This window comes from Pogona vitticeps, chromosome 3, assembly GCF_051106095.1.
Source record: "Pogona vitticeps strain Pit_001003342236 chromosome 3, PviZW2.1, whole genome shotgun sequence".
In the NCBI taxonomy this organism is placed as follows: Eukaryota; Metazoa; Chordata; class Lepidosauria; order Squamata; family Agamidae; genus Pogona; species Pogona vitticeps.
Window position 1 is genome coordinate 23,044,693 of NC_135785.1, and position 22,808 is coordinate 23,067,500.

General features: G+C 40.0%; 1 protein-coding gene across 8 annotated transcripts in view; it reads left to right on the forward strand.

Annotated features, from left to right (window-relative positions):
• The window catches only part of IFT80 (intraflagellar transport 80), a 122,328-nt gene that overhangs the window by 32,549 nt on the left and 66,971 nt on the right, over window positions 1–22,808 (forward strand). For 7 of the 8 annotated variants that reach the window (XM_078389040.1, XM_078389046.1, XM_072996142.2 and 4 more), the window contains 3 exons: window positions 785–853; window positions 18,287–18,396; window positions 21,823–21,912. In XM_078389040.1, coding sequence (XP_078245166.1) covers window positions 785–853; window positions 18,287–18,396; window positions 21,823–21,912 — 269 coding nt within the window. The remainder of the gene's footprint in view (window positions 1–784; window positions 854–18,286; window positions 18,397–21,822; window positions 21,913–22,808) is intronic. The other variant, XM_078389045.1, reaches the window with a different exon arrangement.

Consider the following 22,808-nt stretch of genomic DNA (forward strand, 5'->3'; position numbering starts at 1 on the left):
TAACCCAACCTCCCACCCACTCTGCACTGAATTATTCTACTGAAATGAAAATGCTTGGGGGTCACCAAGAACAGCCTGTGTGGAGATAGAATGGGTGCAAAAAGTGCTTCTCCTCAGGTTCTGCTTGTTTCCCAAGTTCTTAGAGGCATAAGGTCATTGTCATTTTATCACCTCCTACGTGAGAATCAGAAAATAGCTACCATATGACTTCTTCCAATAATAGAAAACTTTTTCTGATCCATTTCCAGCAATAGACATGTGCATTTGGAGATTGTTATTCACTTTGTTTCAGTTATTTTAGAATGCTTCCGAAATTCCATATGGGTGAGAACATGTTTCTGCAGTTCCTCAGAAAAAACTGTTAATAAATATCAAATTTGATTTGAGATTTGAAGTTAACTTGAGACAACATGTAATGTCCTAAATAGAGATGGGCACGAAGGCAGTCAACCACTCAGGCGAGGAGGTGGGACAGGGATTCTTCCTGTGCAGCCATTGAGTGGTCGGCTGCTGGAGGAAGCAGGGAAGGGCAGCCCAAGCTCCTACCTACACTGGCCTGCTGCCACAGAAAGAGGCTGTGTGTGACAATATGTGAGTGGGCCGGCCAGCCGGGGTGGGTGGGAAGAGGGAACACGCAACATCTATGGTGCCATGTGGAGACCTTTGTACAAAGGGGCATGGCTTAAGTTGTTCCCATCTCTAGTGTTAAGTATTTAGAATTTGGTATAAATTCTGAGTGTCAATTCTTTCATTCCTAAAAATTGCTAAATTCCTTTTTTTCTAGTTGGTGAAGATGGACAAATAAAAATATGGTCTAAGAGTGGAATGCTGAGATCTACTTTAGCACAGCAAGGTATATTTTATGTGTATCTTCAGTACATTTTAGCATCTGTTTTAATACTTTAGCTGAAAAACTGATTGTTTAGATATCTTATACTTAAGCATATGAAAAATAAGTGGCTGAAATACTTTTTATTTGAGTTCTACAACATAAGACTAATAACATCATTGGAGCATGATGTTATTGGAGCATTTTTATTTATTTTTTTATTTTTTGGAAATTAAACATTTCCCCATCCTCTCCCAAGGCCCCCAAAGGTCCCAAGTAATCTATTTCATCACTGGGATTTCTAGTTCTTGTTTGTTTCCCATACTCCTGGCATTCATACATAGATATCAGAGTGTGTGTGATGCATATATTGTTTTGAAGAGTATTATTGAGCCCCATTAGAGCTGCTCAGTGTGTTTCTCAAACTGTGCATACAGCAGTCCTTCATTTATCAGTAAAAAATTAGTTGACAATTTGTTTAACAAATTGCATAAGCTAGTTTACCAAACCTTTGTTGTGAAATAGAAATATGTCTGTTAGCACAAGAACTCTCAAATAATCTTTTGCACCATATATCTGCAAATATTTCAGTTATATTTTGTGCTGCATGGCAAACAAATTAAAGCTTCTTGTGAAGTAATTTGCAGTCTGCTGTACACATCTATATTTTTAAAGCATATATTCCTCTTGTTTAGTTCAAGTGGAATGCTGTTTTTGACAAAAAGCTAGCATGTTTATAGTTGCAAGTTTATGAAGTCCAGAAATACAGAAAAGGAAAGCTGGAATAACACAAGCATAGTGTGGGTTATAAATAATGACTTTGTCAACATTTAGCAGGGAACCTCTGTAAAACTGTTTCTTTCACACCATAGATTCCTAACATGGGCATATTAGATCAAATTGCCTAATTAAAATATTTGTGGACTAAAATCCTTTGTCAACTTTTCTGCAAATGTGATTTACTGTAAATGTAAGCTGCCCTTACTAATGTTACAGCAATCGTTAAGGTTACCTGGTTTATTTGTTAATATTGATATATTATAAACTTGTTTCCGTGTTTCCCAAACATTCAGGCAGAACTTGCATTTATTACTTTCCTATTCAAAGAACTATTTGTACTGACTTACCATGTTTGCTCACAACTGAGCAAGATCTTCAATGCACCCACGCTTTTCCCCCATTCAGAATGAAACTTCGTTCTCATCACTTTAGGGAAACATTGAGGTTTATCACAGTACTTTTCAAAGGCATCAGTGCTTCAGTCTGCCAAACAACAACATGATGCATTAAGATGACCAACTTTGAAACTTCTGCTCTGGAAATGTAAATTTATGTTTACAAGTGTTTACAAATCAGCAAAATGGAGTTTACCTGACTATGTTTCAATCTGCTACATTATCTAAATCATGAGAAATGAGAAAATTATGGTGCTTGGGGATGGAGATCATATTCACAGCTGCTTCTGTCTTCCCCATGCTACTGTCAAATCCATCTCCCTTTTACTGATAATTCTGTTGCTGATTATCAGTACTTCTACTGATCGTCCTGAGTTTATCTGTCACATTTTTATCTTGCTTTTCCACTAGAAAATTTCTTTAAAAATAAAAAAAGTGTAATACCAAATTTAAGTTTCAAATCAAACAGGCCCTGTGACCATCCCCTCCCATTCCTACACTTTTACAATGTACTATACAGTACTTTATTGTCCATTTATGAGGATGCTAAATAGGGACATAGTGTAAACTACTCAAATAGTTTGTGGTTCTTGATTAAGCAGAAGCAGAAAAAGCAAGTGAAGGTCAATCTGGAAGATTTATATTTGTTTTTTAAAAATCCAATTGCTTGTAGTTTTCCCTTCTTCCCTCCCCTGCCACCATTTCCTAGTCTCATGTATGCAGTTTGTTTTCCTAATAATAATAATAATAATAATAATAATAATAATAATAATAATAATAATAATAATAATAATAAAAATAATAATAATAATAATAATAATAATAATATATTGTCATTGTAAGTATATACACAGTATACCCATACAACGAAATTCACAGACACCCAGAGACCAGACACATGCACACACATAACATTCCCCAAACACTCCCCACCCACTGAAAGTCCCTCACTAAAAATACAAACATCTACACCGCAGGCCAAGTAACACAGTCCAACTAATTATTCACTACTGGTGGTCTTTAAGCTCATTATTAATTGCAATTATAGCTCTGGGATAAAAACTATTGAGAAAACGTGTGGTTCGAGTCTTAATTGTTCTATATCTTCTGCCAGACGGTAACAGTTCAAAAAAGTTATAAGCAGGATGGGAAGAGTCTCTCAGGATGCTGTGTGACTTCCTCAGACAGCAGGATGTGAAGATGTCATCCAGGGTTGGTAGCCGGAGCCCGATGATATTCTGGGCAATTTTAATGGTTCTCTGTAGAGCTTTTTTGTCCGCTACAGAGCTACTCGCAAACCATGCCAGAATGCCATAGGTTAGGACACTCTCAATGGTGCTACGATAGTATGACAGAAGTAAATGCTGAGATAAATTTAACTTGCCGAGCATTCTCAGGAAATACAGCCTCTTCTGTGCCTTCTTCATTAGCATGTTGGCATTTATAGTCCATGAGAGATCCTCTGAGATGTAAATACCCAGAAATTTAAAACTACCAACTCTCTCCACTTCCTCACCATTTATGTACAGTGGTAAATGTACATTTCTCTTCCTCCTAAAATCAATTATGAGTTCTTTAGTTTTTTTTATGTTAAGTGTGAGATGATTTTCTTTACACCAAAGTATCAACCTTTGTACAGTGGACCCTCTACTTAAGGTATTAATCCATATTGGAATGGTGGCTGCAAGTCGAAAAGTCTGTAAGTCGAATCTCCATTGACCTACAGTGCACTGAAAACCGATTAATCCCATAACCAGTGGTTTTTATTCTATTTTTATTCCATTTTGGTTTTTTTCTGGTCTGTAAGTCGATTCTCTGGCTGCAAGTCGAATCTAAATTTTGCAGCCAGAGAAGTCTGTAACTCGAAAAGTCTGTAAGTCGAGCCGTCTGTAAGTCGAGGGTCCACTGTACTTCCTTTCTATAAGCAGACTCATTGTTCTTATTTATGAGCCCCACCACTGTCATATCATCCACAAATTTAATAATTGCATTGGTGTTATACAGTGGGTGCAATCGTGTGTACAGGGAATAGAGGAAGGGACTTAGCACACAGCCCTGGGGAGCTCCTGTACTTAGTACCAGGGTAGAAGAATGGTGAGATCCCATCCTTACTGACTGTGGCCTATCTGTCAGAAAACCCTTTAACCACATGCAGATCTCCTGAGGTAATACCAGGTTGATCATTTAAAAAAACAACCTATTTGGTAGAATGGTATTAAAAGCAGAGCTATAATCCACAAACAACAGCCTCGCATAAGTTCCCTGTGGCTCAGTACAGAATGGAGTACAATGGACACAGCATCATCAGTAGATCTATTTCTCCTGTATGCAAATTGTCATAGGTCCAAAGAAGGTGGAAGACTAGCCCTAATGTAATCCAGCACCAATCTCTCAAAACATTTCATAATAACAGATGTTAAAGCTACTGGTCTATAATCATTGAGAGATATCACAGCTGACTGCTTGGGGACTGGCACTATAATAGATGTCTTCAGGCAAGTGGGGACAGAACACTGCAACAAGGATAGATTGAAAATATCCATAAAAACTCCAGCTAATTCTGCAACACAGCCCCCAGCAACTCGTCCCATGATTCCGTCTGGTCCAGCTGCCTTTCGAACGTTAATATTCTGGAAAGCGTGTCTCACATCTGAAATCTGCAGTACTAGTGGTTGTCTGTCGATGGTAGATTCTAGTGATGTATTATAGACAGTAGGTGCTGGAATAATGATTGTTCCTGTTTCCACCTCAAAACGGCTGAAAAATTGATTTAACTGCTCAGCCAAAAAAACCACTGCTGCTACACAGACTGTTTTTGTTACTCTGACCCGTGATTTGTCGTAGGCCATGCCATACCCGACGAGTGTCAGAACTCTCAAGATGTTGCTCAATTCTCTGGCTGTACATAGCTTTGGCATCCCTAATGCCCCTTTTCAGTTTAGCTCTGGCCTCTCTATACTGTAGTTCATCACCAGAATGAAAAGCAGCATTTCTGGCTTTTAATAAAAAGTGCACTTCTCTATTTAGCCAAGGCTTGTTATTAGAAAACACTCGTACTTGTCTGGTGGTAGTAACAACATTGATGCAGCTTTTGATATAAAACAGTACTGTCGAGGCATAAATATCAACATTGTCCACCTCAAACAGTGCCCAATCAGTGCTCCTAAAGCAACCTTGAAGTTGCTCAGATGCATCCACTGGCCACACTTCTATTTCTCTAATTGATGGTCTGATTCTTTTAACAAGAGGTCTGTATGATGGAATCAAAAACAGAGATATATGATCTGACTGTCCCAAGCTAGGCAATGGCTTTGTCTTATATCCATGCATGATGTTACTATATACTTGATCCAAGGTATTTTCCCCTCTAGTGGGACAGTCCACATACTGATAAAAGTTAGGGAGAACGGTCTTTAAATTGGCTTGATTGAAATCACCTGCTACCACCAGCATTCCATCTGGGTAGGCCTGCTGTTGTTTGCTGATAGCAATTAACAAACAACTCAAAGCTGTGGTTGTGTTAGCATCAGGAGGTATATATATTGCTGTTATTATAACAACATTAAACTCACGAGGCAGGTAAAAGGGACGGCATTTCACTGCCAAATACTGCTTATTATTTCCAATAAGTCAGGAAGTATTGGCTGAGTGACAGCTAGCTCTGCTGTCCCTTTGGAAAGGCAGAAGAAGAGGAGAATATGCTCAGCCAGTACTACAGAAGCCAGTATGCCGGTGTGGTAGCTGAGTGTGCTTCTGTCTTCACTCTTTTCCTGTGTGGAAGAAGTAATGGTGGTATGAAGTGACAGGTGGTGACTCAGAAACTCTACTATTCTCCCCTTCCCTTCTGAAGGTAGCGGGGTTGTGGGAAGAACAATTGTTCCAGGGGATTACTCCAGCAGTGGTATTTGTCCTGTGTGTGGCAGATTCTTCATCCCTAATGAAAGCGAATGTATGTAAATTATTCTGGTGGTTGTTGTGGATTTTTTTTGGCTCTTTGGCCGTGTTCTGAAGGTTGTTCTTCCTGAGGTTTTGCCAGTCTCTGTGGCCGGCATCTTCAGAGGACTGGATTAGGAACCATGCTCTGTTGGTGTTTGTTGGAAGATGCTGGCCACAGAGACTGGCAAAACATTAGGAAGAACAACCTTCAGAACATGGCCAAAGAGCCCAAAATCCCACAACAACCATTAGATCCCGGCCATGAAAGCCTTCGCGAGTAAATTATTCTTTTGGTATAAAGAGGTTGTATGAAAATATGTTCTATACCTATATTTCAGTGTTCTTACATAATCTGCCAGTTTTGTTTAGTAGAAATAATATAGTAAAAATAAAGATATTTAAGCATTAGATATTAGATTTGTTGTTTAGGAATCTTAAAGAACTCTGAGCATGACACAGTGGTGTGTAATTATCTTACTGTCATAGGATTCTGCTAGAAGACTTCTGTAATGGAAATCAAAAGGTATTCTACAAAATTCTTTGTGATTAGTGTGTTTCACACAAGTCTCATGCCTGTGCAGAGCCTCTTATTGGAACCTTTCTAGAGTTTTGGCACCTCTTGACAGCAACTCTGCCCCCACTATCCCCATATGTATATCATCACATGCCCAAACAAGATTTACCTCAGTTCATTTTTGCAAGCTGAGTGATCAGCAACAATAAGAGTTTTATTAAGCAAATACCCTCTTATTAATTTATAACTTTTCTCTTGATTCTTCAAATCTTTTTTTTTCTTATTTTGGACAGGAACTACACATTTGCAGATAACTTGCAGTAAGGTATTTTACTTCAGGTTATCTACAAACAGGTATGAATGTATCCTATTTTATTGCAGTTCCTTGCAGTAAAGCAGGATGAGTGGAGCAGCCACTAGCCTACCAGTGCTGGGAGGCCTCCCAGTTACTAACAGCAGCAGAGTTGGGGCAGCAGGTCACCTGCTTGACATGCAGTGGAAACAGAACTGCTGCAGCTCCTCTCCCCATCAGCAAGAACAATGTCACCAGCTGGCTGGTGGTGAAGTAGCCACTGGCTGGCTAAAACAGAAGCCCTAATACAGTGTTTCAAAGTGTGTACAGTGGTGCCTCGACTTACGAACATCCTGACACATGACCATTTCGAGTTACGACCAGCTCCACCCGTAAAATTTTGCTTCGGCTTGTGACCGGAGCTTCAAGTTACAAACAGAAAAGGCAGGGAAAAAAGCTGGGGAATTCAAATTGCTAACCGTTGGTAGCAAAGAGGCTGCTTCTTTGTAGCTCTTTCGCCCCAGCAGTTAGGGAGTGTGTGATTGGAGGAGGCTTTGGATTGCCTGGTAAGGTCCTGCTTTCTACTTTTTAAAAACTATTCTGGGTGGGTTTTGCAGCGTGGTTTTGGGATGGGTGGTGGGATTATGTTTCTATACTGTGATGGGTCTTGCAGGGTTTGTTTGTTGGGGTTTTTCCCCCATTTCCGATGGGTCTTGTACGGTTTGTTTGTTTTTTTTGGGTTTTTTGTTTGCATTTCTGATGGGTCTTGAGCTCTCTTTGCTTTTTGGGTTTATTTGTTTGCATTTCTGATGGGCCTGGCACTCTCGGTTGCTTTCAGGTTTTCCTTTTTTTGCATTTCCAATGGGTCTTGCAGGGTTTGTTTGCGTTTTGGGTTCCCCCTCCCCTTCGGTTGGAACGGATCAATCATGTTTCTGATGGGTCTTGCAGTGTTTGTTTGCTTTTCTGTTTGTTTTCCCCCCCCCCTTTGGCCAGAACGGATTAATCACATTTCTGGTGGGTCTTGCAATGGTGTGTTTTGTTTTGTTTTGTTTTTTTGCTGTTTCTTCCTTCGGCCGGAATGGATTAATTGCATTTCACTATGCATTTCAATGCATTCCTTTGGGAAATGGTGCTTCGACTTACAACCATTTTGAGTTACGACCGGAGTTCCGGAACCAATTAAGTTCGTAAGTCGAGGCACTACTGTATTGGCGCCACTTTTAAACTGCAGAAGGGTTTGCATTGCATGCATCTAAAGTAGTAGCTGTGAATTGCATTTGTTCCACCACCACCCCAGCATTGTTATTGTGACCTTAATGAAGTATTTGTTTTGACCCCTCCTTTGTTTCACTTAGTTCCTAATCAGTGCAGATCTTGTTGGGTCTTATGTCGATGCATGATTTTGAAAATCTCACTTCTCTTTAAGAAATCAAATACCGTATTTTTCACACCATAAGACGCACTTTCCCCCCACAAAACGGCGGTGGAAAGTCTGTGCATCTTATGGAGCGAAGAAAGCAGATTATATTTTCCTGTTTCCTTCTCCTAAAAATTGGTGCATCTTATGGAAAGGTGCGTCTTATGGAGCGAAAAATACGGTATTATTCAAGAAATGTTCCAATTTTAAAAAGCAATCTTGAAAAAAGTACCAGAATGTCAGGAAGAACAACTTTCAGAACATGGCCAAAGAACCCGAAAAACTCACAATGACCAACTACCAGAAGTTACTTTCTTTGCTGGATTTGTTGTAGTTGCTAGTTTAGTGGATTAGCACAAAACTGAAATCTTGCATTGCAAGCTGTTGGCAATAGTCATACACTGCTAATCCACTTTGGAAATAATCTGCATTTAGAAATATCTGTTTTTAAAATATTGGAGAAAGCTTTTTGAAATGTACTTCTATGCTGTATTTTTGGTAGTTATTGTAAACTTCAGACTTGAGAGTAAGCCCATTGAATTAGTGAAGATTTGGTGAGTTAACTCTTCTTTAAGTTCCATTGCTTCAGTGGACCTATTGTAGTTGTTCGTTATTACTGGATTTCAGTCATTCATCATCATAGGCATATTGTGAAAAAGAGCTTCCTGTCTTACGTCTGTTTCTTACACATAGGTATTGGTGTCATCTCATATTTTCATTTTTTTGTTTCATCTTCTATAATATTATTATTTCTTCTGGTTAGAATTTCAGCCTTTTATTCTCCTTTTGGTCTAGACCTCTGCTTTTGTAGCTTTCTTTTACTCTTGACAAACAAGCTGATGCTGTGTTTGATGTATTTGTACCTTTTTTATCTATTACATACATTCTGCCTGGGTTTCTGTTATAGTGGTTCTTAAGAATATTCAAGTTTTTTTGTGAAGAGATCTGACCTTCAGCTATCTGTTTCAATTTAATTTTAACCTTTATCTGGATAGGTGGGGAAACTAGAATTGAGTGAGATTCATGATATATTCTGACTCCTTGGGAATTCCAGTGTATTACAGGTTAACAAGGAGGACTAGGGTTAGCAAAGAGTTAAATTTACACATCTGGTGTGGCATGCTTGTGGGAGGTGCGTGCAATAAGACCGGAACTGCTGAATACGTTTACAGAGGCTACGACTCTAGCCAAACAACAGAGAGCGGCCACGAGACACACTGCGGACATGGCATTGAAGACTATGGCTACCTCAATAGCAGTCAGAAGACACACCTGGCTTAGGTTTGCTAACATCGTTGACAATACCAAGGCTAGGATAGAGGACCTCCTGTTCAACGTCATGGGTCTATTCAATGCCAAAACGGATGACATGATGGAAAACATCCATAAGATGAGAAAAACAGTGAAGTCTTGTGTACCGCAGCAACCCTATTGATATCAAAAACCTTCCTACAGGAAGCCATACTACCAACAACAACAGTACCAATATCATTCTTTTCGCTCTTATAAGCAGCAACCTCAAGAAAGGCCTTACCAATCCACGCATACCACTACCCCACAGACAGCAACAACCTCAAAACACCAGGCAGCCCTTTCGTAAGCAGCAGCGAAAGGGCAAGCAGTACTCTTAATCATCACCACCCTACTAGTCCTACAAGACTCTCCGCATTCCTACCAGAATGGCAAGGAATAACAACTGACAAATGGGTCTTGTCTATCATTAAGAAGGGTTGCCTTATTGAATTCTTCAGAATTCCACCACCGAATTCTATCAAGAGTACCTTGTTCTCATTACCCCTACAAGAGGAAGTATCATCACTCCTCCAAAAGTGCGCTATAGTCAGAGTCCCATCATCTGACATGAATGAAGGATTTTACTCCCATTATTTCACGGTCTCTAAAAAGGATGGAGGTCTTCGACCCATCCTGGACCTGAGACGTCTTAACAAATTTATACATCCTAGAAACTTCTGTATGCTAACTCTTGATACCATTATCCTCCTTCTATCCCAGGGAAATTGGTTTGTGGCCATCGATTTGAAGGACACCTACTTCCACATATTGATACACCCTAATCAAAAATTCCTCAGGTTTTGATTCGAGAACGCAACCTACCAATTCTGTGCCCTACTGTTCAGACTACCAGAATGTTCACGAAATGCATGGCCCCCATTGTGGCATACCTCTGACTCAGAGGGATTACAGTCTTCCCTTACATCGTCGACTGGCTTATAGTAGCTCACTCCTATCACAACACCATCGAAGCCACAAGAATCACTATGGACACTCTACAAAGGCTGGGCTTGAGAATAAACTTAACAAATCTCAACTAGAACCTTCACAGACGATCAACTACATCGGAGCAGATCTGAACTCCGGGAAAGCAAGGGCATTCCTACCTCTACAAAGAATCATGAAGATACAAGAAGCTGTTCACCTGTTCCAACTGTACACAACCGTATCGGCCCACAAAGCACAAGATCTGCTAGGTCTTATGGCAGCTACAACTGCAGTTGTCATCCACACAAGACTCAAAATGAGATCACTCCAGGCATGGTTTCTATCCCTATTTGACCCCTTAATAGACCATCAATCAAAACTCCTAGTGACCCGAGAATTGGCAGACCAACTTACGTGGTGGACATCCATCCAGAATCTGACAGTGGGCAGACCCTTCAAGCCACTACACTTATTGATACAGGTGACCACAGATGTAAGTCCTTTGAGATGGGGAGCACACTGTCAAGAACTACAAATACACGGTCTGTGGACAAAAAGAGAAAAGAAGCTTCATATAAATCAACTGGAAATGTTAGCCATAATAAAAGCATTTCGAGCTTTTCTGCCTCGCATCAAAGGAAAAGCGGTCCAACTGGTGACAGACAACACCACGGCAATGCGCTACATAAACAAACAGGGAGGCACACACTCTACACCCCTTCTACACCTCACAATGGATCTATGGGAATGGTGCTCTCTCCATCACATCTTCCCACAGGCTATCCACATTTCTACAGAAGACAACTACTTAGCAGACCATCTGAACAGACTTCCCACCTGTATGTACGAATGGACACTAGACGAGTCCAGTTTTCAAGAGATCTGCCACAGGTGGGACTACCCAACGCTAGACCTTTTCACGACTCGATACAATACCAAATGCCCCAGGTGCTGCATCGATATCGAGTCACTGGGAGATGCCTTTATGACCAACTGGACAGAAGAACTCCTCTACATCTTTCCACCAATAGCAATGATCCAGAGGACAGTCATCAGGATAATTCAGTATCAAGCAGACACTATAATGATCACACCATAGTGGCCCTGCCAACCATGGTTTACCCACCTCAAGAGGATAGCAATAGAAATGTTTCACTTACCATCAACACCGAACCTTCTATCCCAGAACAATGGCTCTATCCTTCACCCAGATGTGCACTCGTTGAAACTGGCAGCGTGGAGGATAACCCCGAATTCCACAGGATTCTAGAAAGAGCCCGAAAACTGTCTACTAGGAAACTCTATGAGAACAAATGGAAATCCTTTCTAAAATTTATGGAATCCAAGAGTTTGACACCAATTCCAGTCTTGCTCAAGACGATACTTACCTTCATCCTCCATCTGTTTGATCTCAGTCTGTCTCATTCTACCATCAAGGTATATATTTCAGCCATAGTGGCTCATCAACCTCTTCATTCTCAGTCTGCCCGACTTTTCCTGCTCTACTCTTAAAAGATTCATGAAGGGTCTTCAGAACAACAGACCCCCAACACAACAAATCATTCCCAAATGGTCCCTACAACTAGTTTTGGAAGTGCTAACCGAGCCTCCATTCGAACCGATGGCTAACTGTAATGAAAAATTACTGTCTCTGAAGACAATCTTCTTGGTCACAATTATATCAGCAAAAAGTGCCAGTGTGTTGGCGGCTCTAAGATCTGACCTCCCATACTTACAACTTCATCCAGACAAGGTGACCCTATACTTTGATGTCTCCTTTCTACCCAAGGTGGTATCTGAATTTCATATGAATCAAGCAATAGTGCTACCGACATTGTTCCCTTCTCCATCCACTCCAATCGAGCGCAAGCGCCACACGCTAGATGTCAGAGAAGCTTCGGCTTTCTATATTGATAGAACGAAACAATTTAGAAAATCACCTAGATTATTCTTATCTTACCACGGGCCCAACAGAGGTGCTCCAGTGTCGACGCAGACTATATCTATATATGGATAGTTCAAGCTATACAGATAGCCTATGAACTCTCTGGCAAGTCGATACCAGACCACCTGAAAGTCCATTCTACCTGAGCTGTCTCGACATTGACTGCACTGTGGAATAGAGGTGCAGAACATTTGCAGAGCAGCTACTTGGTCCAATCCATTGATTTTATCAAAGCACTACCACCTCAACGTCTGAGCAAAAAATGATGCTGTATTTGGCAGGGCGATTCTGACATCTGTGCTTCTGTGACTACTCACCATCCAGTAAGTGAGCTTGTCAGTCACCCATTTGTGTGCATTCACCGAGGCCACTACAAAGAAAGTAAGGTTACCTACCTGTAACCATGGTTCTTCTAGTGGACCTCTGTGAATTCACACATCCCTCCCTTCCTCCCCTCTATCCATCATGTTGTCTATTATTAGATCTGTTCTACTTGGCAGCAGCGTACTGTAGAGGAACTGAGGGGAAGGTTGAGGAGGAGGAGCTTGCGCCCTAGGGGGGTATCTTAATTGTTACTCTTTTTTAAGCTCTAGAAACTTCTGAAACATCCTGCGCAGGTGCAGAAGAAACCCATTTGTGTGAATTCACAGATGTCCACTAGAAGAACCATAGTTACAGGTAGGTAACCATTGTTTTTCTGGGTTCAAATGTGTATACTTAATGGTGAGTGCCCAGGACAGAATAGGGATTCTCTTGGGGTACCGTTCACCCCACTGTTCAACAGTCTTCCTTCCTGAGCTGACTGAGTTGGTATTGGAGGTGATGTTGGAGTCCTCTAGACTGATAGTACTGGGGGACTTCAATGTTCATGCTGAAACCAACTTATTAGGAGTGGCTCAGGACTTCATGTCCTCCATGACAACCATGGGTCTGTCCCAAGTGGTTTCTGGCCCCACACATATAGCAGGGCACACTCTGGATCTTGTATTTCATGCTGAGCAGGATGAGTGAATCCGACAGAACACAGGCTAGAGCCCATTTGAAGGCCTATTCCATGGCAGTGGCTGCAGCAAAGAAAAGCTTCTTTGCTGCTGCCATTGCATCTATACAAAGTCATCCAGTGGAGTTGTTTTGTGTGGTCAGGGACTTAATACATGCCCCACCAAAAGAGCAAAATATTGACCACTCCACAACCTGCTATGAGGAATTTGCACGACACTTTGCTGATAAAGTCGCTCGGATCCACTCTGATTTTTTACTTTACCTTTTTACTTTTATTGGAATTATACCCCGCCCACCCCCCAGACAGAGTCTACTCGGGGTGGCTTACATGAGTAGTAAAACATGGATGCTGTAATTGATACAGATGCAGTGGATGTAACTTTGGCCCCAGCTTGTCCTGTTTTAATGGATATTTTTTCAGTTAGTGCAGCCTGATGATGTGGACAGGATTCTTGGAGAGGTGAATGCCACCACATGTGCGCTGGACCCTTGCCCTTCCTGGCTCATAAAAGCAGCCAGAGGAGCAATGCTGATTGGGTATGGGGAGTGGTAAATCCTTCCTTGCAGCAGGGTAGGATCCCTGCTTGCTTAAAGGAGGCAGTAATATGACCACTTTTGAAGAAATCCTCCCTGGATCCCAGGGTACTGGATAGCTACTGGCCAGTCTCAAACATCCCACTCCTGGGCAAGGTACTGGAGTGTGTGGTGGTTTTTCAGTTCCAGGGATTCCTGGAAGAAGCAGATTAGCTAGACACGTTTCAATCTGGTTTCAGGCCTGGCTATGGGACAGAGACAGCTTTGGTCACCTTGATGGATGACCTAAGCCAGGAACTGGACAGGGGGAGTGTGTCACTGTTGGTTTTGCTGGATCTTTCAGTGGCTTTCAATACCATTGAACATGGTATCTTTCTGGGCCGTCTCTCTGGGATGGGACTAGGAGGCACTGTTTTACGGTGGCTCCAGTCCTTCCTGGAGGGGACAACTCAGAAGGTGGTGCTGGGTGACTCCTGTTTAATGCCCTGGTTATTGGCCTGTGGTGTTCCTCAGGGTTCTGCTTTGTCACCCATGCTTTTTAACATCTAAATGAAACTGCTGGGACAGGTTGTCTGGAGTTTTGGCGTTTGGTGTCACCAGTATGTGAATGACACTCAACCCTGTCTCTCCTTTCCACCTAATTCCAGGGAAGTTGTCTGGATTCTAAACCAGTGCTTGGCATCAGTAATCGGCTGGATGAGGGCAAACAAACTGAAACTTAATCCAGAGAAGACGGAGGAGCTCCTGGTTAATCGGAAGACAGATGAGGGAATAGGGATACTACATGTGCTGGATGGGGTTATACTCCCTCTGAAAACTGAGGTCCAGAGCTTGGGTGTACTCCTGGATTCATCCCTAAGCTTGGATGCCCAGGTCTCGGCGGTGGCCAGGAGTGCATTTGCACAGCTAAAGCTGGTGCGCCAGCTGCACCCGTTCCTTGCAATGTTGGATTTGGCTACAATGATACATGCCTTAGTTACATCCCGTTTGGATTACTCGCTCTATGTGGGGCTGCCTTTGAAGACAGTTCAGAAACTTCATCTGGTGCAAAACTTTGCAGCCAGGCCACCGAGTGGGGCCAGCTACAGGGAACATGTAACACACCTGTTACAAGAACTGCACTGGCTACCAGTCTGGTTTTGAGCACAATTCAAAGTGCTGGTCATTACCTATAAAGCCCTATACAGCTTGGGTCCACTCTTCCTGAAGGATCGTATCTCCCTATATGCATCTTCTTGGTGATTAAGATCACCAGAGGAGGCCCTCCTCTCAATCCATTGCTAACACAAGCACAGCTGATGCAGACATGGGAAAGGGCCTTCTCTGTGGCAGCTCCCAGGCTATGGAACACACTCTCTCGGGAGATCAAGATGGCTGGCCCCTTCCCTTTTATCCTTTTGAAAAAAGCTAAAGACCCACCTCTTTGGTCAGGCTTCTAACAATTACAACTGAATCCCTGAACCCCATTTTAGCAAATAATTTTAATCTTTTCCTCCTTTTCATGTTTTAATCTTATAATTTTCTTTTAAATCATATGTTGTTTATTTTGTCTTTTAATATTTAACTTAGTGTGTTTTTAACTTTGTGTTTTTAACTTTAACTGTACATTTTAATGTTGTGAGTCACTTTGGGTCCCTTGTTGGGAGAAATACAGCACCACCACCACCATCATCATGTTATATGTGTCAAGAAAAGACTTTCAAAGCATCCAGATGGCTACCATATTGACTAGCAGGAGACCTATGTACAGTCAACTTTTATTCTTTATCTTTTCCTGTCTATCTTTGTGTCAGCTGCCACATCTCTAGACCTTTCCTAAACAGCCATCCTTGTTGCTCTTCACTCAATGAAGAGGAGCCTTCCACTAGTGATGTTCCATTCTGTACCTTCGCTGATTTGCAACAGAAATTATTAAAAAGGATAATGTGTGATTTAATTCCATGAAACATAACTGGCTTTTAGTCCTAAAATTTGATAGGCTAGGGAATGGTATAGAGTGATAGTTCTGAATTAAGGACTTTCTGGGTGAGAGTCAAAGATTGAACTGTATATCACTGAGGTGTGCTAGTGGCCATAGGCCATCCATGCTACTTCATATAAACCCAATTTCATGCTGAAATTTGCAACACATTTATGATGGGGTTTATCCCTCATCACAGCTCTTGGAACCACTTGAAAACCAGCTCTAGAGAGTCTCCTATTGTTCCACAGCCAATGGAGATGGGAGTTAACACAGAGCTTTAGTGGGAAGGAGGGTATACCCTATCCTTACTCTCTGATGGAAGTAGTTGTGTCAGTAAATATTCACAAGTGGATTTAGGCCATTGTGTCTGTTCTTCAGAGCTGACTCTGATACAGCTGTCTTATAAATATGGAACTTACCCATATTCTGTCAGAACCTTTTGGTCTGATCTGAATCTTTGGTATTGATCACAGCTGTTGGGTCTACTGTTGACACTCAATGTTTGAGAATGGCTAGAATTTAAAGACTGATCCAAAGACTGAGCTTTGTATATTGTGTTTTTTTTCTCCTGAACCCGAGTCCCTACCAACCAAAAGGTAGACTAGTCATGGTTTCAGCTCCTTGTCTTGTATCTTCTGAGTCAAAGAATGTTTATAGTCCTTTATTCTTACATCAGGGGCTGGTAGTGCTTGGCAGCTGGTGTCCAGATGCTTATGCAGTAGGCTTTTATGTATGGACCCATTGGCTGTCTTGTGATTTTAAAAAGCTGGCATATGGTGGACATATGTTATAACCTAATCTAATATTATAATCTAATATTCCATTAAGGTTTTAACCATGTCTACCAAAACCAGTCCAAACAGAGAGATACTTTCAGTGTTGGTACATGCCTTTGAAACAAGCTTTGGAAGCATGGGGAGGGTGTTCTCTCATTGAAAAGGAGCTGCCTAAAATGCTACCTTTCTCTATCTTTGCTTTTTTAAATTGAAATACTTATTTGATCAAAGTGCTTCCCCCAAAAGTTAAAACAGGAAGCAACCTTCTACATGTGAAACAATTACATCTTTTTGCACAGTGGTTCCCAACCTTGAGTTCCCAAATGTTCTTGGGCTACAACTCCCAGAAATATTGGCCAGTACTGCTAGTGGTGTAGGCTTCTGGTAGTTTTGGTCCAAGAACATCTGGAGATCCAAGGTTGGGATCTGCTGTTCTAGCACTTTCCCCTCACTTCCTTTCAATTACTTAAGATTCTCATTCAGAGTTCTAATCTTTGTGCTTTTTTTCGGCTGTCTTCTTGGACAACATTGTTGGAGCATACTGTGACGCACTATGATATACTTCTTTTGGCAACCTTTGAAAACTCTGGTTTTCTACTAAGCAGAGAGTTTAACTCCTACCAGTTAAACCTTAAAACTACATCACTGTTACACTCATGATGCAGAGACAAAACATTTGTTTTAGGTATAAAGCTCCCTGTCATATTAAAACAGGATATACATTATGCATTTTATTTCCCCATTGATAGTAACTTGAGTTCTAATGTAGTTTTAAATGTGACTGATGACAAAATGAAGAGGAAACTAATGTGTCCTACATAGCAACTTAACTAGTTTTAATTTTTTTAATCTAACATAGTTTTTAGTAGTATGATTCTTAGTGGCATTTTCAGGGGGGGATGAGTTGTTAAAGATAATTTACAGATTGGAATTAGCAGATTTTAGAGAGAAAGAAGTTTATGTATTTAAAATATAAGTTGTGTGTGCTGTCAAGTGTCATCTGACTTATAGAAACCTTAATAGGGTTTTCAAGATGTATGAGATAGCTCAGTGGTTTAGGTCTTTGATTCCTCACTGTGCCTCCTTGACAGGGGCCAGACTCGATCCATAGGGACAGTTCCAGCTCTGCAATTCTAAGATGATGATGATCATTATCATCATTATTGAGTGGTTTTGGCAGTGTCTCCTCCCAACAGATTTCCATGGCTGGAAGGATTTAACTCAGGTCACCTGTGCCCTAGTTCCTTACTCTGTCCACTGCTCCACAGTGGCTTGTTTATAATATGTAGGTGGAGTTTTAAAATTAGCTCTGGTTGTAGCTCTGCAGCCAGTGGTTTGTGTCACCAAATTTAACCATCCTTCTGGTTTTTGTTGTTTTTTTGTTTTTGTTTTTTTGTTTTTGTTTTTTTGTTTTGGGTAGTAAAATGCCACTAGGAATGAGTTCAACTGATGTATGTGACTCTCATTGAGCCCGCACAGGTACCATTTAAAAATGTATGTGCAAGAGCAATGTATGTCTTTTGCTGGTACGTATATCAGTATTTAATAGCAAATATTATTTGTTTTTAAAATACAGAGATCAGGTCTCATTGTTTGAAAATACTAAATATATTATTAGGACTCCGGGCAAATGCATGCCAAATTCTCTATTTCCTTTCTCTCTCTTTCTCCTGCTCTCCACAGGAACACCAATATATTCGGTAGCTTGGGGACCAGATTCTGAAAAGATTCTCTATACATCAGGAAAGCAGCTAATTATCAAGCCACTTCAGCCAAATGCTAAAGTTCTGCAGGTACTATTAATGTGCTATATGTAACATTTCATACTGTTGTGGGTTATTTTTTTAATAATAATAATAATAATAATAATAATAATAATAATAATAATAATAATAATAATAATAATAATAATAATAATAATAATAATAATAATAATAATAATAATAATAATAATAATAATAATAATTTATTGTCATTGTAAGTATATACACAGTATATCCATACAACGAAATTCACAGACACCCAGAGACCAGACACATGCACACACATAACATTCCCCAAACACTCCCCACCCACTAGAAGTCCCCCACTAAAAATACAAACATCTACACCGCAGGCCAAGTAACACAGTCCAACTAATTATTCACTACTGGTGGTCTTTAAGCTCATTATTAATTGCAATTATAGCTCTAGGATAAAAACTATTGAGAAAACGTGTGGTCCGAGTCTTAATTGTTCTATATCTTCTGCCAGACGGTAACAGTTCAAAAAAGTTATAAGCAGGATGGGAAGAGTCTCTCAGGATGCTGTGTGACTTCCTCAGACAGCAGGATGTGAAGATGTCATCCAGGGTTGGTAGCTGGAGCCCGATGATATTCTGGGCAATTTTAATGGTTCTCTGTAGAGCTTTTTTGTCCGCTACAGAGCTACTCGCAAACCATGCCAGAATGCCATAGGTTAGGACACTCTCAATGGTGCTACGATAGTATGACAGAAGTAAATGCTGAGATAAATTTAACTTCCCAAGCATTCTCAGGAAATACTGCCTCTTCTGTGCCTTCTTTATTAGCATGTTAGCATTTATAGTCCATGAAAGGTCCTCTGAGATGTAAGTACCCAGAAATTTAAAACTACCACCTCTCTCCACTTCCTCACCGTTTATGTACAGTGGTAAATGTACATTTCTTTTCCTCCTAAAATCAATTATGAGTTCTTTAGTTTTTTTGATGTTAAGTGTGAGATGATTTTCTTTACACCATAGTATCAATCTTTGTACTTCCTTTCTATAAGCAGACTCATTGTTCCTATTTATGAGCCCCACCACTGTCGTATCATCCGCAAATTTAATAATTGCATTGGTGTTATATAGTGGGGTGCAATCATGTGTGTACAGGGAATAGAGGAAGGGACTTAGCACGCAGCCCTGGGGAGCTCCTGTACTTAGTACCAGGGTAGAAGAATGGTGGGATCCCATCCTTACTGACTGTGGCCTATCTGTCAGAAAATCTTTTATCCACATGCAGATCTCCTGAGGTAATCCCAGGTTGATCATTTTTAAAAACAACCTATTTGGTAGAATGGTGTTAAAAGCAGAGCTATAATCCATAAACAACAGCCTCGCATAAGTTCCCTGTTGTTCTAAGTGGCTCAATACAGTATGGAGTAGGATGGACACAGCATCATCAGTAGATCTATTTCTCCTGTATGCAAATTGCCATGGATCCAAAGAAGGTGGAAGACTAGCCTTAATGTAATCCAGCACCAATCTCTCAAAACATTTCATAATAACAGATGTTAAAGCTACTGGTCTATAATCATTGGGAGATACCACAGCTGACTGCTTCAGGACTATATTTTTACAAGAAGCAATTCTAAATGAATTAGCCTGAGTCACAAGTCTGTTGTAGTGCTCCAGTGTGCAAAAAAAAAAAAAAAAAAAAGCTGTGCTGGCAGGACTACGAACATTGTAATCAATGGCAAGTACTGATAAGATGGAACTTTTTAATATAAAATATAATATGTGGCTCAAAGCTTATGTGTGCATACAAGGACATTGAGCATCATTTTTATTTAGTAAAATGAATGGGCAGTCTTGACATGTGATGTTGTGGTTCAAACTGATTTCTTATAAAAGTAGTAGAGATATTAAATGTTTATTTTAGAACCAGTATATATTTCTGGTTGTTTACCTATGGTCACTCACAAATTTCAAACACTGGATGGAAACAATGTTAACAGCAATTAAAGCTTACTTGAGTGTGAAGATTATTAGAAATTGTAATTGAGAGTGGTAGTGAGATAATCCTTGTCCATATGAAGGAGGCCAGAATGGAAGAGCAAGATTTACGTTATAGTAGGGAAGAGCTAGGAATAATAATAATATAATTTATAATATTGCACTCTACGCCAGAGTGCATTCCATTAAAATCAGTTTATCAACATAAAATTCCCTGGAATAGGCAGTGATTTAAAAATACCGTAGCTAGCTAACTGCTAACAAACCAATTAATAAGTTCAAATAAAACACACTGGTCATTAACCTCTCCCTACACCCATAGCTCCAAGTTGAACAAATAGGTTTTCAAACCTTGTCTTGATTTGCCCTGCTCTGGTTCCATAGGAAGGTGCTGGGGAGATAATGGGCAGAAACGCCGAAACCTGGAATTTGCCACCTTAGTCCAAGGGACCATAAAAGTCCGGAATTCGCAGACCAAGTCCTCTTAAGAGAAATATGCCATGCCAGCAACGCTGCTAAATCATTAAGGCAAGAAAAACATAAGGCTTTAAATGTCAAGACAGGGATTAGGGGAAAGGGACAAGAGATACCATGCAGTCTTGCAGCCAATTCACCACTGTATAACTACAGTACCCTGTTTCCCTGAAAATAATACAGGGTCTTATATTAATTTTTGCTCCAAAAAACACATTAGGGCTTATTTTCAGAGGATGATTTATTTTTTTCATGTACAGTATACTGTACATTTATTCAATACAGTCACGTCATCTTCTTCTGGTTGCTGCACAATGGTGGAAGGTAGGATTTCACTTAACTAGGGCTTATTTTTTGGATAGGGCTTAGGTATATTACAAGCATCCAGAAAAATCATACTAGGGGTTATTTTCAGGTTAGGTCTTATTTTCAGGGAAACAGTACAGTAAATGTCACATGTGTACCAGGCCAATTTTTTTAGCATGACTGGTTTCTTAGAGTGAAGATATGCTGAAATATGGGACGTAATGGTTGATTTAGTAATGTAAGTAATTGTTTGTACTACATATCCAGATTTATTCAATTTTATTTGAGAATGACAAAAGTATACAAAGAGTGTACATTTTAAAACAGTCTAACCAAATATATTTACATTGATTGTTCATTTCAACATGGTACAAGCATGATGCAAATGTGTGTAAATTCATTGATTTAACCTCACTTCTTTTCATACTACATGTTTTTAAAAAGGTATTCTTTAAAAACAAAATGACTGATTTGACTTATTTGACTGAAACCATGGCCTGATTTATATTTAGTACTGTTGCATAAGATATAATAACTAATGATTCTGGCTGTTTGTAATATGACAAGGTGGTAAACAAACCAAAAGGATAGGGAGGGAGTAAAAAAATAACTGATTATCCAGCTGCAAAATCTACATTATTCATAGCACAGAGATGGAGTTTGATATACTTTGTTACTGTTTTTTTTTTTGCATCCTTACCAGTGGAAAGCACATGATGGAATTATTCTAAAAGTTGATTGGAACTCAGTTAATGATCTTATCCTGTCAGCTGGTGAAGACTGCAAATATAAGGTATGTATTTCTTCAGCTAAGTCTGATAGTGTATTATCACTGACGAGAACAATGTGGAGTTAAATGGCAGAAGTTAATTATGGAATACACAATCTTTGAAATGGCTTTTATAGCAGTACTTATCATGCCTTCCTCCCAGTGTATCAAGAAAAAAAGACATTTCTGGTAGGGCAATCAATGTAAGAGAATCCTAAAAAATGTTTAATATATTAGAAAACAAACTTGATTTTAATACTTGAATATTTTGAGTGGAAATCTATGTATTTTATGTTGTATATGTGCTGTCCAAAACCAGCTGTGCAGACTTACTGAAATCATATCACACTTCAGCATGCAATAAAATACTTAATTTCAGTCCTATGGAAATCAGTAGAGATGCTCAAATTGTATCTTCTTTGAAGCATAGGAAGTTGTCTTGTACTAGATAATGGAATTACTTGAAAATATCAAACTGGAGTATGCATTACAGAACAGGTTAGTTTAACAAGAGAGGTAGACAAACTTGGAAGATAAAGCCTGAATCGATTCTTCACACTTTCTATGTCAATTAATTCAGTTCCAAACGAGGGATAAAGAATTTATCTCTATTCCACATTCCTTCTTTGTCCTAGTATTCATTACATCAGGGATCAGTAACATGCAGCTTATACAATGCATGTACCCTAGTCACTCCATTCTGTGGCTGCCAAGAGTCCCTCTTGTTATTGTGGCTTTTGCTACCAAATTTGGTGGTGGTATGGGAAAAAGCCATTACAGCTGTTTAAAGTGTCTGTTTTCTTTTAAACAGATGTGTGCCTTACTGGGAAATCAAGGCTTCTAGTATGCTTTTGAAACTATTAATCCCTGTATAAGCAAGGTGTGCATCTTGTGTTGAGCAAGGAAACTATGATTTCAAA